Raw genomic sequence first — 18,088 nt, 5'->3', positions numbered from 1 at the left:
TATATGTAACATCATACCACAGAACGATAAATACAGATTAAATAGGAATGAAGTGTGGTGGGAGATGTGGGTTTTATCAGCTAGTTCATCAGCTAGTTTATCAGCAGCTTATCACTGACAGTATGTTGGCCAATAAGTAACAAGATACTAGTGTCAACATTACATAGTCAGTCCACCAGAGAGCACTGACAGGTTTATTTTTGACTATAAAACATATCACTGTGATCATATGGAAGAAAAGAAAAGCTGTAAGAATTTTAATCAGAAGCCACTGAATACATAATTGTGAAATCTGATCACAACAACAATGACCTCACCCTTAAAATATTTTACTGTTTAAATGTACGTAGTAAATCATTTCAAGTTGCTCAAATTCGACTAATGAAATTAAGACCCCAAAATTCAAGATGAAAATGTTCTAACTTGAACACACGGCTGCCAAACATATGCAATCACACCTGAATATCAATTAAACCTCTGTCCAATCAGGTTACATTCTACCAGTCAAATGATCCAAGATGGGAATAGTTTCTGAACTTCAAAATGACCTACTGTAAATTTCAATGAGGGTAATTCAGACTACATTTACTCCAATTTTGTTTTAAAGATAATTCTATAATTTCAATGGTATATACATTTCAACATCAAGCATTCAGTGGTTACATCTCAAAATAAGGTATTCGGTTGCTCATAAAGTTTAACATTTCTACTGCCTTTCTTTAAAGCAATATGCTCAGGACATGCTTTGGTCGCAATTAAAAATAATAATAAAGCAATGCTTTTCAAACATGTTGGTCTATGTTCTGATCTAAAACCACAAAAAGAAAAAAAACAAAAAAAAAACACTAGCCAGTAGGGGAGACTGGGGACAGTTGCAACACTTTTCACATTACTCTAAGTTACTCAGAGACTATTTGGACTAGGCCCACCAAACCTTTACATATTAAACTTACACATGTCTGCTAATTACCCATGCCATTTAAAGATGGTTACATATAATATATCAATCACAATATTGATTTGAATAGAAAAATTCAGATGTTGCAACTGACCCCAAAACTGGATCAGGGACAGTTGCAACATATTAAAAACACATTAAATGTAACTAATTAATTATTATTTATTTAGTAATATTTATCATAGGCCTACCTTGTGTCAATGTGCAGATGTTACTGAAGCTATTAAAACTCAATATTTCAGTGCGAGACAAGAAGAATGGAATCATTTGCTTGGTCCTCTGAGAATACTTTTTTTTTTTTTTTTACCTGAATAATGTTGTGTGGCATATGTCGAAGGCCTTGGCTACTGCCCTGACTGATTTGCCCTCATCTCTTACAATATCTGAGGCTCGTTCCAAAATATTGAGGGGAACCCCTCTGTTAGTGACTCACTTCCTCACTCTTGGCATACTGAAAACAAACAGAATACAATTTTTACTTTTAGATGATTTATTCACTATAGGACAACAAATACATTTACTTTTCTCCTGTTTTCACAGGAAAATGTATGTGGCTAGTTTGTCCCATAGCACAACAGATAGAAACAATAATTTCTCATTTTTGCTCAACTATATATTTTATCAATAGCATTAGTCTCTCATTGTCTTATAATATAATTGCCAGTTCTGTTCATCGTGAGCATAGGCACAATAAAATACATGAATTGAACTTAAAATCTTCTGTTAAAATACTGTTTTGTGGTCTGTTTGTGGTCTGTTTTGATATGACTAGCCAACTTAGCATGGGGACAGTTGCAACAGTTGCAACTGTCCCCATGGTATCAGTCATGACAAAACATCATGTGTTAGCTAGCCACACTGATATTGACACATGCTAACCATGTCACTGAATAGTCAACAAAACAATGATTCAAACTAGGTAAGTTTGGATTCACTCATACAAAAGGTCAGGACAGTATGACAAAAATACAGCTCATGAAAAAAGTTACTTTCATACCTCCAAAACAACTTTTCTTGATAAAAGCAGGACCAGATGCTCAATATGGCTTCTCTCTTCTTGGTGGGCAGAGGGTCTAACTGAGCATGTGCAGTGTGAGTTTCATCACTCTAGCATGCTTCTGTTTGGAGAAATAAGACTTGTTGCAACCGTCCCCTGTTGCAACTGTCCCCAGTCTCCCCTATATCAGATTGTTATCGCCTAAATTAAAATCCAGTCTAAAATTTTATATTATAATTTTCAAAATGAATTAAAGTTTTCTTCTTAATTTGGAAAAAATATGTATATTATAATATTAACGTAATGTCACTATGTTACAATGTCACTATAAACTCTAGTTAATAGCCTACTGCAATCAGCCTACACTATATAGCTAGATACCATAACTACTATCCATAACTAACCAATGAGCATAGTGCAACAACGATTGTCTTATAGCAAAATATATGACATTGATTGTGTCACACCTGTTAGTCACCTGACCTTGACCGTCATTAAAAGAAATATTTCAACGGTCAAACAGCCCCCACTACCTCCACCCGTTACACTCACAACAAGGGGGAAGCCACAACCAGTGCCACGTGTTTCTCCCGCTCTCATTAAACAACACTGCATCACAAACCCAGTGACTCAACCTGCTGCCTTTAATGGAAAGCAGGACGCCCTGTCACCTCCACAACACAAACAGGGTTTTCTCCCCATTCTAATAGCCAGCCTATCAATCTGAAACATTTACGAGCTCAGCATGAGACATAAAGTTTCTCCTTTAAGAGGATATAATCACATTACAGCGCATGGTCTGTGACCACACTCTCAGTATTGACTTCAAAACATAAACTGCGTCCTCTCCCTCTGATGATGAAGCGATGTCTTACCGTGGATGTGAGCTGTCCTCTTGTGGCTTGAGTCTCCTTTTACATTAATGTTTTTTTCCCCCACCAGTATGAGGTTATTGGAAGTTGCATCACATTGGTCTTCCTTCTCTTTTCGGACACAGCCGGGCCAGCTACCCCTCATTAAGCCCCTCCTTTCTTAACTCCAAAGTAGGTAGGGGGGCAGCAACATGTGAAGGCTCTCTGTCTGTCCACACACATACACACACACTTGCTGCTTGAGAGCTGCTAAACACAGCTATTTGCAATGAACACTTGGGCTTAATTGCTATTTAATAACATGCAAAAAAGCAATTAAGTGTCCATCCCGAGTCATTCTCCATGTTCATATTTAAATAAAAGCCTGGAGTGATGGTGCCATGACATGCTGATTATGCATCTGAACCAAACTTAAGTGCCACAGACGCATCATAAAGAACAATTAAGCTGTAACGTTATTATTGGATGTCTCTATACAGGCAGGCTCCCTCCAGGCAGAAGACATAATGCTTATTAGTGTCTCTACAAGGCTACACATGTTCAAGCGGAAGAAATGAACGCATGTGTTGCTCATCCTTTTGTTATAGGAGCATGCCGCAACGTTTCCTCACAGAAACCTTTGTGCATTTTTTTTTTTTTTTTTGGCTTTGTGCTGTGTGTGTTTGCAGGCAGTTTGGAAGCAGCGGAATCCGACGTGATTGCAATCGGATATGCTGCACATTGTGCTGTGATATTAACAATAATAATAATAATGAATCGAATCTCTAACAGTCAAAGCAAAAGGTAAAGGATGAATGAATGCGGTGCTCCAGACAGGTGTGGTAGCCTGGGCTACACAGCACCTATGCCACCGGTGATAGATGGAGGCTTCGGGGCGTCAACAAATGAGAGAACAGTGCATGTGTGACGGATGACAAATGCAGCTGAGGCATGGAGAGTGATGGCAATCGGGGTAGGGGATTTTGCATGCAGGATGAAGGGTTTTTACCTTGTTTATTTTTTATTGGACCGGTCAGGTTGTAGGGCTTATTATGGAAGGCGGTGGAGGAAGAGATACGCATGCCGGGCTGCGCGGTGCTGGTCAGAGGCTGGGGTGAGAGGAGGGAGGTGAGGAGTTTAAAAGACTTCGGGTGGCGGTCAAAAATATTGCAGTGACAGTCATTTAAGTCAAAAAGCCCAGCCTGTAATGCTTACAACACACAAAATCACAGCTCAGATTAGTGGTTCCACACATAAAACGCTTCATGGTCTTTTCTATGAGGTGAGAAAATTAGTAGTTTTTTGAAGGACTCGACTATGAATGACAGAGCCACAATGGATAGCATATGTCATGAATATTGGAATATGGGATATTAAAAAAATAACTAGTTATAGTATATACATTAAGTGATACACAGTGGATTCCAGACAAACCGTAGCCTTTGGTAGAAAATAAATCATAAAGTTAATTTATTAATCCACTGTAGATATAGAATGTCTACATACAGTTTTGAGGTAATTGTAGCCTACTTAAGTCAAGTAATTCCTTTTGATGCTACTTTGTACTTCTATAATATGGTTTTTATTCCAATTATCGGCAGCTGCAATTACCAATTACTCTTAATCCAAAGCTTGGCGTTGTTATTGATTAAGTTACCCAGCAGCATATAGTGCAGTTAAAGTGAGCTCCAACTTGACCAGCTGCAATATTAAAAGGGCTACTTACATGTTAATCAATCAATAATAATGACCCAATAGTATAAGACTATAATGCTGGCAGGGGGTATTGTGTATGATGAGTAATATAATGTTTTACTTTGATGCTTAAAGTACATGTTATTGATACTTTTTTCTTTTAGAGTCTCGGTTTTATGGGTATAGCTTTGAGGTTTTAGATGTTCAGGTTTTCTGTTCTGTTTTTTCATCAAGTTAATCCCCCAATTTTAGTTTCATTATTGATTTGGTTATAGCCTAATTGGTATGCAGCCACAATGTCATGGAGAAGAAGAAACATGTCAGGAAAGATAATTGTTATGTAACTGAACATCAGAGCACCAAACAGGTGGCATTTTCACAGTTGAGAGAGATATGAGTTGCAAGAGCACACATGGCGCATCAAAACTTACAAGAAACCGGAATAAATTGGGTCTTAATTGTACAATTATACATCAGGTGAGGAACCACTGTTGAACACTGTAATGTGACAAAACTGGACTATTTGAGATAATCATCATATTAAACTGTTCAAAAGAATAGGTTAAACTTCTGAATAAATGACTTAGTAATAATATACCAGATGCATAAACAAATAGTTTCTTTTGGCTGTTAAGCATTCACTTTTAACAACCAAAACAATGATGTAAACTAATGTCACATTTATTGATTTTTTTGGACATATTGGGGCAGCAGTACCAGGCAATTTAACATTGAAATATCATCACAGTATAACAACACAGAGCAGCATTAGCATTTGTTTAAACTGATAAATCATACAAGTCTAATATTCCTTCTCTTTTTACTTGTTTTGCTCTCTATCAACTCATCAGTAAAACGTTTGAGTCTTCATCTGCAAAATGTTGCCCTATGTTTCCTAACTGTTGCTCACTTTGTCTGCCGTTTGGTAACTTTGTGAGGCAGCTGGATTCACAAGATCACAAAATAATCTACCTTCTCAGGCTTCAAATTAAGCATTTGAGGTCAAACCAATACATCTTTAATCTGAGGTGGGAGTGAGGCACTTTTCCAATGCCAAAGTTTATCTCTACACCTTCACTGTGTCAGCAGAGGAACTTTCAATCAATACTGGCTGGCCGTTGATGTCAATGGCCTCATTGCTGATTACTTAAATTATTTGACTAATTAGCTTCAGGTCAACAGGATCACCGTGGATCACATGGTTTAAGTGTCACAACCACGGGAATAGATGGTGATTGATGGCTCATACAATTACCTGTTGACTTCTCAGATGGTTCTGTGTAACAAACCACCTGGTGTGTCTGGTTAGCTATTTGGTGCTAGGCGCATAGAGTGAGACACATCAGAGCTTTTTGTTTGTTTGCTAGGAAGCAGCTTCCTATTGCAACTTAAAATGAGGTTGATTAGAAGAGTGAAAATGAAACAGGACAGTAAAGTTGTTCACTGCAAAACCAAAACAATAAGCTGAAAGGTTCTAAAACCTCTACAGCTGAGGGGAAACTGCAGAGTCTGGTGATGATTGTCAATGAGTTTGTCACACACTTTCTTATTTGAAAGCTGGTGAGGAGAATTTTTTATGTAAAAAAAAAACACTTTATATGAAAAGCTTTAAATCACAAAGTTGTTTGGTTTTTTTGCAACAAAATTTCAATAACTTCCATCTGTGCATGTTTGTGATTTAAACACAATCCTTTCAAGTCACCATTATTCCATTCTCTCAATACTCAGCAGTCCCCTCTGTTCTGTTCTGTTCTGTTCTGTTCTGTTCTGTTCTGTTCTGTTCTGTTCTGTTCTGTTCTGTTCTGTTCTGTTCTGTTCTTGGTTTCCCGCAGCGTCAGCCCAGCATTACCACCTCAGCATCAGGGACGGTGCCCATGCAGGAAAACAAGGTTTCATATGCCACAGCTGACAATGAAAGGTGACACATGCGGTGTTCCCTACCGTTTTGCTTTGCTGAATCAGACTGAGCAGCGACTCTACAGTCTGAGCTCCTGGTGATAACAGACACCATCTTTATTCACGCTGAACCGACACACTTGACACACCTGACAGGCCAGTACAGCTCCTGTCCTCCATTTATCCTCCACATACTGTAGCCAATTTTTCCTCTATTTATTCACAACAAAATCACAGTACAATAATTTATATACCAATCTGTTTTCCTGCTGGTGCCTGATTACACTTGCCCACTCTTCTTCACCTGTCTCCTCATTTTATATTTCAATTTGTGATGTTCTGACTTTGACTGAACTGCACAACATTCCGCTGAGGTGTATATTTGTAGTTTAAGAGTGTAATAACAATAACCACAGCGTACTGAGAGCAAGTTTTTCCAGCTGACAAATGCAACATGCAACCCCTCACAAACTATGCAGGACACGGATGACTGAACATGTATTCAACCTCGGTTTGATCACTGAAATACATCACTCCATGTGATGAGATCTGGTTCTTCAACTGCAGTGTCATACGTCTTCGTATAAGTTTACATAGCCTACAGGATAAGTACCCACGTAGTTTTTACATTGGAGATTGAAAGAGTGGATGACTTCTCCTTTATGGTCCTATTTTCAGGGATTGTTTTGTGATTAAGAAGAGGTAAATCATTATGAGGCATAAGAGTCACCCCTAGTGTCTGCTATAGAAGGAAGAAATTTTCCCTTGTCCTTTCTTTGACCTAAAAAGATAAATAGTTGTGCATTAAGGGAGTGGCATGTCTTAGAGGAAGCCCCCTCAACACAGAGGTCTGCATAGTTGTTTCCTGCAAGGATTTGTGGGTGATCCTTTAAGTTTTGTCTTCATTTTTCGTATGTCCACTGATTACAGTCACTTGATGGTAAAGACTTTCATTAAAACTTTATGATTATTGCTTTAGTTCCCGTCTAGACACACTGAGAGTGGAGTTTGACTTCTGACCCAGTGACAGTTGACAAAACCCAGAATCCCTTGGGTAAGTAAACAAAGCTACAGGGGCGCACATAGCTTTGCCTCCTTGACAACACACGCACACACACACGGAATACTAATCATCATTCCCATGTAAGTGAACTAGTAAGAGGGTGATGTAACATCCCTTATTTACCTCAAGTTGAAAAGCATCTAGGAGGGAATTAATTGTTAATCAAAAAGCTATTTTTCTTTTTACAATGTCAGTGTCAACACCTTACTGATATATTCTGTATCTTCTTTGTGATGGACTTTTAATACTGTTCATCACTCAGGCTACAAATGTTTACAATTCAGATATTTACGATAAGAAATATTCCATTTCTATAAAATACATCCATGAGGTAAATGACTTCAGTCAGTGCTTAAAAAAATGTATGTTATGTGAAGATTACACCAAGTCTATAAAGACCTGAGTCATCTAGGATGTAAGAGTATTAAGTCAAGGGTAATTGGATTTGCAGTTTTATTTTTCAAGAATAAGATTGCCTCAGAACTTAAATACTACAATAACAGCATTATGTTTCTGTCAGTCCAAGTGTGCGCTCAGCTGTTCAGAGTTGTGAGGAAGCTAAAACTGTAGTGAGCAAACTAATCTCCTTGTCACCACCATTGGCAGTGAGAACCTTCATTATTAGTACAGTTGGCTGTATATTAAACTGTGTTATTTCATGGATTTTCTTTAAAAAGATTATAATGGTTACAAGTCAGTATGAAATGGCTGTAATGATGAGTGTGTTTGGAGCTGCTCTTTTTTCATTATCAGATATTTCTCCACTTGGTCTTTTTCTGCGCTTGCTGAATATTAAAGAATTTCAGGGAAAGTTCTGAGATTGTGGAACAGTAATTGGAATCAATTCACGAAGACTACTGAAATTATCCTTGACTGTGGTTTTCAAAACAGTAACATAGCAGCAAGGATTTTACAAAAAAGTAGCTTACCAGTGCCTTGGAATGCCTCCATCTGTCACATGATCACGATCGCCTTGCAGGTTGTACTGTAGATGCCCTTCAAGAGTCTCCCAGTATAGTGGAGGGTAAGGGTTAGGCATTGGGGACAGGCAAGGTACATCCTGGACAGGTCACCAGTATCCAAAGTGAAGACATCCACATGCACACCTACTGGACACAAGAGATTTTTATGAACCCAGGAACCTTTTTAAGAACTCAGGATTATGTAACCACAGACTTTGCTGGGCAAAAGAGTTCTACATGCAGCACCTGGAACCACTTTGTGAAACTGGAGTGTTACCACTACTCTTAGTGTAAACTAAACCATTAGCATAGCCAGTGATCTGCAAGTGCTTAAGAGATGGTTCAAAGGTAAGTATATGGACTTAAAACAAGTCCAAAATGAAAGAACCAAGTTTTCCTATGAAGGTAGAACTTGGTCCAGATTTCTATCACACTAATTTATCTTTGATATAACAAAGCACTGAAATTAGTCTGATACAAAAATGAATACAGGGAACAGACGTTTGAGAGAAATTTGAGAAACTTGGAACATTACAGTGACCAAAACACCTTTTTGAACAGAGATTTTCACACTTTTCATACTTTCTGAAGAATCACACTACCAGCTTGAAGAGTCTCTTGAAGAGTCTCAGATTCAACAAATAAATCTGCTGATCTGATTATCTTCTAAACCTTTAAGTCATGAAACAAACCTTTCTGCTTTCACCGTTTTTCGAAATTGTTTTTATTTAAAAATCGAGGCAGATTTTTTTTTAAACTGTTCATATTTTGCTAATTATTCTCTACACGTTGCTCAGAAGACTGTTTTTTATCACTGCCTGCAGATTTGTTTACAGAATAGTAGACAAGGACTGGGTGCTCCAGTACATTCAGTTTGAAATGTAATTTGGCATGTTTTCAAATGTTGTTTCATTTTTTAGCTACAGATGAGGAGAGTGGGAGAGGAGGTGAATGTGGGCCTCCCAATTAAAAATTCTATCCATTAATTATGTTTGGGGGCGGGGCAAAAAAACAAACACACTGCAACAGCAATGTGCAGTCACTAAATAATTTGTTTTCATTGATTTCACTGTATGAAAGATGAGTGTAAATGCTACATTTTGGTGAGTGATGTATTTTAAATGTGAGCAGGGATTCAGACCCAGACATGATAATTACAGGTTTCTGTCCAAACGTCACATGAATGCTGCCACTTTCCCTACAATCTAGGCTACTTTAAGTTGCTAAGTACAGATACTGGCTGCTATTGTTCTTTAATCAGGCAGTGCAACGACTGTGATAAATCAGACCAATGCATATGATAATCAACCTGCATAAGTACAGCTACTTATGAGGAAGATTATCTGCAGTTTAGCACATCCAGAAAACAGTAATTACCATACACATTGCTGTGCTGTTCTCAAGTGTTTTGAATTGAAGCTGTGCACTGTACACGCATTTGTTTTAACTACTCAAGGTGAAAAGTTCCAGAGCCAACGATCACTTTGCTTTTGCTCCACAAGCTTTTGTTCCTTAAGTCTCACAGACAACCTCAGAGCCTTTGTTGGATGATAAAAAATTACAATTATTCATCTTGGTTAAAATGATTTAAAAATATATACTATTTCTCATCTTGGTTAAAATACTGTTCAGTATACTCAATAACCATTTATCTTAAACATGGACAGAACAGTCATGTTTCAGCATATTTGATAGACATACGACTGAAACCCTCAGAACATCCACTATCTAGCCACAGCCAAAAACGTATCATCCTCACCATCTGGCTAACAAAATACTTTGTACTAAAGAAGTACAAATTAGATATCAAAATATTCCTCTTTGCTTGTATTTTGCAATGGTTTAGGTATAAAAAAGGTGGAGTGATTTGTGTGATATAGAAAACTGGTCTCATGTAACTACTGTAGAGCAGCTGTCATTTTGGGCATATGAGATTTCTTTCTTAATCTACTACAGGCTATGTGTATGTTAAGAACACACCATTTAAAAGTTTTTGTTTTTTTTTACATATTTGCTGAATTAACAATCAAAAGAGGGATATGTAGACATGCCACACCAAGAGAAGCACAGAGGTAATTAATAATGATTAATGGTAACTGTGTTCCATTGGGCTATGTAATTTTCAGGGCCATGATAATTAACACTGCTCATCAATGATATTAGTTCTGCCTCTGCCTTCTGTGCTTAGGCCTTTTATACTTCTTGAGTCAAAGGAGACCACACCTGATAGACCAAAGTCTACCTGTGTCCTTTTAGCTGCTGTGGACATTATCCTACTTCTATATCATTATTATTATTATTATTATTCTGCAGTTTAATTTCCTGTAATAAAACTGCAGGACTGATCTGTCCCTCTCTCTCAAGTTAAACCCAGTTCTCTCAGGAGCACAGTCAGCACGATGTTCTGCTGCCTCTGTGTGGCAAACAGCAGCTCCTGCATTTCCACTCAACCTCCTGAAATAACATCTCACATCCCAAAGCATCTCTAATAAAAAATATTACACATAAACACACACACAGAGCACTTTGTAAGTATCCTGCTAATAGACAATAACTCTCAATACTGTAGCATGGGTGCACAAACTCTTTATAGCCAGTTGCTAGCTGACCAAAAGTGGTGTAACTACACTGTTACTGATGTGTTTTAAGTGTGTAAGTGTAACAGGACTTTTTTTTTCATTCATTCGTGATTCAGAAAAAAGCAAAACTGTTCTCGGAGCTGTGGTGTCTCATCTTACTGAGTGACTGGCAACAGGTCTGAGTTTTGTCATTGAAAATCTACTGGACTGAAACTGACAATGCAGTACAATCATCTATCATTACACTAAATTTGAGATGTGTTCTTAATTCGCTGTTTCTGGTATGAAAGCTACTGTAGGGAGAGATACAGTGCCTTAATAATATAATAATAAATTGTGATTTTAACATGACACTGATCTGTCACAATCAGACCACATTTTATCGAAATACTGTAGACGCATATGGAATCAGTACTAATTCTAAATCAATGTTTAACCTACCTTTAGGTGTCTTTAAAAACAGAAAAAAGCCTTCAACAGTCTTATCTCTTTATGAATAAATGACCTACTGGTTACTTATTCTAAAAGTTATTTAATTGAAGAACAAAAAGAGACAACAGAGATGCTGCTGCAAAGAAAAAGGTGAAAGTTAAATAGCCTGAACACAGGTGATAACAATAATTAAAACAGGTGTTCATAATCAGCGTAATTAGGAGAGCGCTGAAGACGGCATGTGAAAGCTGAACCAATGAGGACACCTAGTGGCGAAAATAATAAATGACAAGGCAATACAAGCTCTATAGACCTATACCAGTGTTCTCCAACCCTGCTCCTGGAGAGCTACTGCCCTGCATGTTTTAGGTATCTCCTCACTCTAACACACCTGATTCTAATAATCAACTCGTTATTAAGCCCTTTGACGAGCCTCAGCTGCTTGATAACGAGTTAGAGTGAGGAGATACCTAAAACATGCAGGGCAGTAGCTCTCCAGGAGCAGGGTTGGAGACCACTGACCTATACCCTCCACACAGAGCTTTACTATGGTTTTCTACATGAAGCTGGCAGGAAGTTAAACACAAGACTTCATTATCTTTGGGAGTGGAAGCAGAAATGATAATCATTGTAATAATTGTTATCCTGTTAGTTAAACTATAATATTACATTAATTACTAAAATGGTCAGTTCAGGAAATATACATATTGTCCTTGGGTGTGTTGAACCTAATTATTTGGTTAGATTTGTCATGTGATTTTTTTTGTTTGTACAACAGACATTTTGAATTGTCATAGCAGGAAAAGCACAGTTGTTACAATTAATAATGTTGGCTCTGTTCCATTTTAGTATCCAAGTAAGCCAAACTCGTGAACCATCATCCACTATATCAGGGTCATGACTTTAAGAAAAATGGATTTAACTATTATTAATTATTAGCTGCGACTGCACTGTTCCTGCTTTGACATGACAACATATCTGCCATGAAAAAGGTATTTTGCAAAGGATGTGATTGGTCATGCTTGATGTGAGAACCAGATGCCAATTAACTGTTTGTTTATTGTGTAATGGGCAGTTTATGACCAATTGTCCTTCAAGTTCTGATCTTAAAGTGAACCACTGTTGTGAGCAAGCCAGCATGCAATGAAATATGAGAAAGGTTCATCCTTATGGGTTGACAATGTAATCCATCTAAACACAGCCTGTTGGATTATTGGGAAATGTTATTACATAAATGAACATTAGAGGGCAGTATTTCATAAACAGTGATACAAAGCTTGAGAGGCATCTAATGGGAATCACCAACCTTGCATATTGCTGTCATGACATGTAATGATGCAAATTGTTTTTACGGTAATCAGTATTATAGATTGTGTGATGTCAAGTGGGCTTGAGCTACATCTGTAACTTGTGCAGATGTTTATCTAAATGCACTACAATACCAAGCACTTCAGCTCCTCTTTTCTTATATGTTCTGTAAATTGCTGAAGTTGTGTACAACTGTTGTGTAAAGGAAACAGTTGTACATATGACAGGTTGTTGGATGGATGCTGACAGTTCTATGAACAAACATGCTAAATGCCACCATAACCACACTTTGTTTGTTCAAAGCTCAAAGCCTTTGTGTCAACCACACTGCTACTTTGTTGTCTGTACCGTAAGGTGGGTTTTAGCCATACACAAATACAAAGAAATAATAAAATATAATACTTCATGATAGATGTATATCCGGATTTGTGTAAACGAGAAATACACGCACACACATTCATATTTGTAAAAGTACTTTTTATTTTTGAGGCCTTATGCACAAAAAACAATTGCATTGCTGGAAAAGTATACATCTGAGTGGATGTTCTGTTTCTCAAGTACAACATTTCAACCAATTGTTGCCAGGGATTTCTTCATTCTTTAAACAAAAATTTCCATAACAAAATACATGCTTACAAAACTCTGTAACGCTGTGTCAATAACACATTAACAATAACAACACAAATTGAGTTAGGTGAGGGTGAACTGACAGCACACCTCATTACTTTGGGGATGACAATGACTTTTAGTACCTGAATTTCTTAGCATAGCTCAAGCAAACCTTCACAAAACCAAGACAATTGTTGGAAATGTAGGCATAACCTGCAATGCTTAGCAAATCTGTAGCATCTATTGTGTACACTAATGACAACCATGAGAAAATATAATCAAAAAACTGTCAATAAAAACCCTGACCTGATCTGAGTAGTATCAAAGATATTAGATGTAAACTTTAAAAAAATACAATTTACATATGTACAAAATCCTGGGTCCTGCCTGCAGTGTGTTTTCCCCTTTTGGAAGTCAATAACAGTGGTATTAAGGCACTCACTAACAGTTAATAACTTATTTAAAAGACAGGGTGAGGAAATGTCTTAAATACTAAACTACTATAATTTAGCCAAAGTTCAGATATGCACAAATATATACAATAACACCTGCATTTATCCGTTTTTTTCTGATACAGAGGCACTTTTGTTCATATATGAATACATTTTGGTACCTCAGGGGATCAAACGCAACGACGTAAGAGAACTTGCTTTAAGCTTTTAAGGCACAGCATCTACTAAGAGTCCTGCTGGAACGCTGTTTCACTGGTTTGGACCAGATGCACAAATGGTGAATGGCCAACTCGCGCCTCATGCTCCGGGCATGACCCCACGATGGCCCCTGACACACAAGTCTCAGAGGGGCTTACATGTGCCTCTTCATGTGGAGAGCCAAGTGATCTGAGCGTGAAAAAGCTCTCTCACACAGGTGACACTGAAAAGGTCGATGTCCAGTGTGCTTTCTGAAGTGACGGGTCAGCTCATCTGATCTGGCGAACTTCCAGCCACAGCCTTCCCAGTTACAGTGGTAGGGCTTCTCACCTGAGAGACAGATGAAAAAAAGACTTGATTACATAACAGCCTTTACACAAGATACAATGAACAAACATGAAACAGCTGATTGAAAAAGATTTACAATTAAGTAAAAAATATGCTCACCAGTATGTGTTCTCATGTGTGCTTTAAGGTGGGAGCTCTTGGTGTAGGTTTTCCCACAACCAGGGAACTCGCAGCTGTGCGTCGCGGCGCGTTTTCTGGCCCACGACCTGCGTCCTCGCTTCTGCTTGGTGTTCCCAGCTTCATCGTGCACGTAAAACTCCAGCAACGACGGCGACGATGGAGGAGTGAGCATCATCCCCTGCATCGAAGTTGGATGATGCTGCTGGTGAACGCGCATGGGCTCCCTGTGCATGTTGTATTGTCCTTGAAACTGAGGAACACTCTGGTGTGCGTACTGCGGTTGGTAGGGTGCATTCATGTAATGGCTTTGGAGTTGGTGTTGATTCGGATGATGGGGATGAGAGTTCAGTTGAGCCAAGTGGCAGTCTGTGCGTCCCTGAGGCGCAGGGCGCTGCATGGAGTGAACACCGAACCCCGGCAATGCACCTGGAGCTGCAGCCTGGTGGTGCGTAAAAGCTGCCGGATGCACGGAGCGAATCTGATGTTTTTCATACATCTGTCCCATAAAGTCCCCAGCAGCAGCCATCATACAAGACTGACCAACGGGCTCGGATTTGATTTTGTATCCAAGCGATGAAGGAGATGTGGCCACCTCGTGATGAGCGGGAACAGCTGGCATGGTGACCGGATTTAACGCTCTCAGTTCGGTGTATTCCCGCACGTCTCTCATCTTGCCTGTGTTGTCCGGTGAACTCTCCCCCGGGTAGCTTATCTCAGGCGTGAGAAGCTCCGCCATCAGACTGCGTACAGGGCTCGAGCCCGTGAAGGCACCCGTGCCGTGGTAGCTCTGTGCGGCCAGATGAGGAGCAGGGTGATCGGTGCAGTCTGGAGCCGAGCTACCGCTGCAGCTCTCCGGAGACTCCGGCAGAGAATACACACACTGCTGCTGCGGAGAAATGTTGCCGTTGTTGCTGCTGCTGCTGACAACTTCAGAGGTGATGGTGTTTGCCAAAATGAACTCGAGGTCTAATAATTTCCCCAGATCGTCGTCATCTACGGGAGGAACAGCAGGACACTGTACAATGCTGAACTCCACTTCGATGAGCGGGTTTTGTGCGCCACCTGTTGCGCTGTCTCTTCTACACTCATCCACCTTGCAGGACTGTTAAAGGAGAGCAAATACAGTTATAAATAAAGAATGCAAACCGAACTAAAACCATACAGAAATATTAGCACGAGACACAGAATACACTTTCCAAACTTCTAATCGTGTACTTACATTGTTAAACTGGTTTCCTTCCATGGCTTGAAAACTTGAAAACGAAGTAATGGCAGGCATCATTGCTTCAGCTACAGCCATGACCGCTTAGATGGTTTTAAATAAAGCAAGTATTTAAAACTGTAAACGCGAACAGAGACAGTCCTCTTTGTCCATAGATGGCCTGTTAGGTTGGGTTGACAGCTGAGGAGCGTTCCAGGATTCAGGATGTGAGTGTCAACAGTAGTGACTGAGCGTTTTTATAGCTCCTTTACGCATAATCTACCAGGGGGTGTGGCTTCTACCCCCCCCCCCCCCCCCAACACACACAAAAACACACCCCCACCCCCAAACTTAACGTAGCTTTCAGGTGCGTCAGGCAGGTAATTTACTGAGGTGCATAAAGTTTGACCAAATTAAATGAGTTTATGCAGGATGTGAATGTTTGGATGAATTAAAATGAGTATTATATTCATTAGATAGTTATATGAAATTAAAGTAAATTAAACTAAATATAAATGCAACCAAACGTTTCAGTCTTCTCCAAATGGTCGTTTCAATGGTCAATGTTACTTTTCCTCAGCGCGTTTTCCTTTCAGTTTCAGTAAGAAATTAAACGTAAAGCTGCGTCTAGTGCAGCACTCATCTTATTTCTGTCTCATGGGAAACTAAACATTTCCCGTGAGGCAGGAATAGGGGGCGACTCTACACCTAGTAAGAGAGTCACAGCTCAGAAACATACCTGCAGTTGGCTGAGAGTGTTGCGTTTGTGTCTTAAAAAATAATGATTTGAAATGTTTTAATATATCATTTTTCTGGGGATAAAAATGGATCGAAAGTTCTCATCTTAATCTGCCTTTACACCCAACAAAGTTTCTCCCATTAAACTTGTTTTACAGTTGAATATCTCCCGCAGTTTCGTTGCAGCCTCTTCAAACACACGCATCATTAATTTGTCCCGATTTGATCCCTGCGTGTTCGACACACACGCACAAACACACACACACACACAGACACACAAAACGTGTGAAGCGGAGGCTCATTGCCGAGGCCCATCGAAACAACCTGTTAATCTCTCTGTCAACAAAGGACTACATGTTTTTTAATGATCTTCCCCCCCTCTAACAGCCCTGCGAGTCCCCTGCAGTCATTGCTATGGTAATGTTCAGGTGGATGGGTGTCCATTTAGTGGAGATGAGCATGTAGACAAGACAACACAAAAGAAAAAAAACACTTTGGTTTTACTTTGAGTCTTATTTTTTTGTTTGTGGTGTAGTTCTAGAAAGATTACCAGTCATGCATTCAAAAATATTGCATAAGTGGCACTGGCATATACATGTACCATAAGAAGTGTAGTCTGACATTTCTGAGAATCAGGCCATTGCTAAGATTTTAGAAATACCAAGGTTATGAGGTCCCGCAGGGCACCAGACACCAAGCTACAAATTTACAAAAACTAAGTACATAACTTAAGCAAGACTGTGGTTAGAATAGACTGAGACAGTTTAATCCATAAATGCAATATTTTAAAATATAAAAGACATACAAATGCAAATAATGAGCATGCATATAGCTCATAATATGTTATACACTCTGATGCACTTTATCTAATGTGGAAGCCCAGTTTCTATCAAAGGGAATATATGAGGTTTTAGTAAGATGAGGAGGGGGGAAAAGTAGATTTGGGCTATTATTATTACACTACCTCATATATACTGTAAATATTATATATGTTATATTAAAAATGAGTTTTTAGGACAATAAAAAACCCTTTTTCTGATACATAAACACATTTTATAAATATGTTATTTCTTTCTCTTTCTGCTCCTCTAGATGTTAATGTCGCTATAAGAACAGAATAAAGTTGGTTTCATTTTTTTTTTTAAAACAACTTTATAAAACTGCAACTAAGCAAACTCAACACTAAGATATCTGTCTCTCTCGGCTCCTGCAGGTGTTCTGACAGCCAGCGTCCCAGCAGCTCTGCCTTTATACTCCGTTATTTTTAACCTGCCGGGCTTACGCAAAACCAAATCCGGTTCTGTCTTTGAGCCAAGTGGAAATGGACTCTGCTTCCTGAGGAAAAACTAGATACTCGCTTCCTCTACTTTCACTGCGAGTCAGAGAGCAGCTAGATCGTGAGTCACATGACCTACAGCTGCTTTAACAGTCTGGGATGGTGGGAAATCTGCTCCTATTGAAGAAACTCTGCCTTTAGATTTTTCAGTGAGTTTAGATTGAGGTACAGACTGAGATGACTTTAAAGCAAATTTGATTGTACTACAGAGCTTTACGGTGCAATAATACATCTGGTATAGATTTTATGTCAGTATCTTTGCAAAAAAAACAACACATTTTGAAATATAATGTATTTAAAAAATACCTGAAACCTGCAGTGATCATGCCCCTATAGAAAAAAAAA

General features: G+C 38.8%; 1 protein-coding gene across 1 annotated transcript; it reads right to left on the bottom strand.

The window, feature by feature from the left end:
• Nucleotides 1–13,247: 13,247 nt before the first annotated feature.
• klf17 (Kruppel like factor 17) lies at nucleotides 13,248–15,768 on the bottom strand. The gene is made up of 3 exons (XM_062428996.1): nucleotides 15,688–15,768; nucleotides 14,448–15,570; nucleotides 13,248–14,330 (listed from the first exon to the last, which is right to left on the bottom strand). Exons 1-3 carry the CDS (start codon nucleotides 15,766–15,768, stop codon nucleotides 14,155–14,157), a joined length of 1,380 nt encoding a protein of 459 aa, XP_062284980.1. The 3' UTR covers nucleotides 13,248–14,154.
• Between the last annotated feature and the right edge of the window lie 2,320 nt (nucleotides 15,769–18,088).

This window comes from Scomber scombrus, chromosome 11 (assembly GCF_963691925.1).
Source record: "Scomber scombrus chromosome 11, fScoSco1.1, whole genome shotgun sequence".
Taxonomy (NCBI): Eukaryota; Metazoa; Chordata; class Actinopteri; order Scombriformes; family Scombridae; genus Scomber; species Scomber scombrus.
The sequence above is the reverse complement of the archived record's forward strand: the minus strand, read 5'-3'. Positions and strand labels throughout refer to the sequence as shown.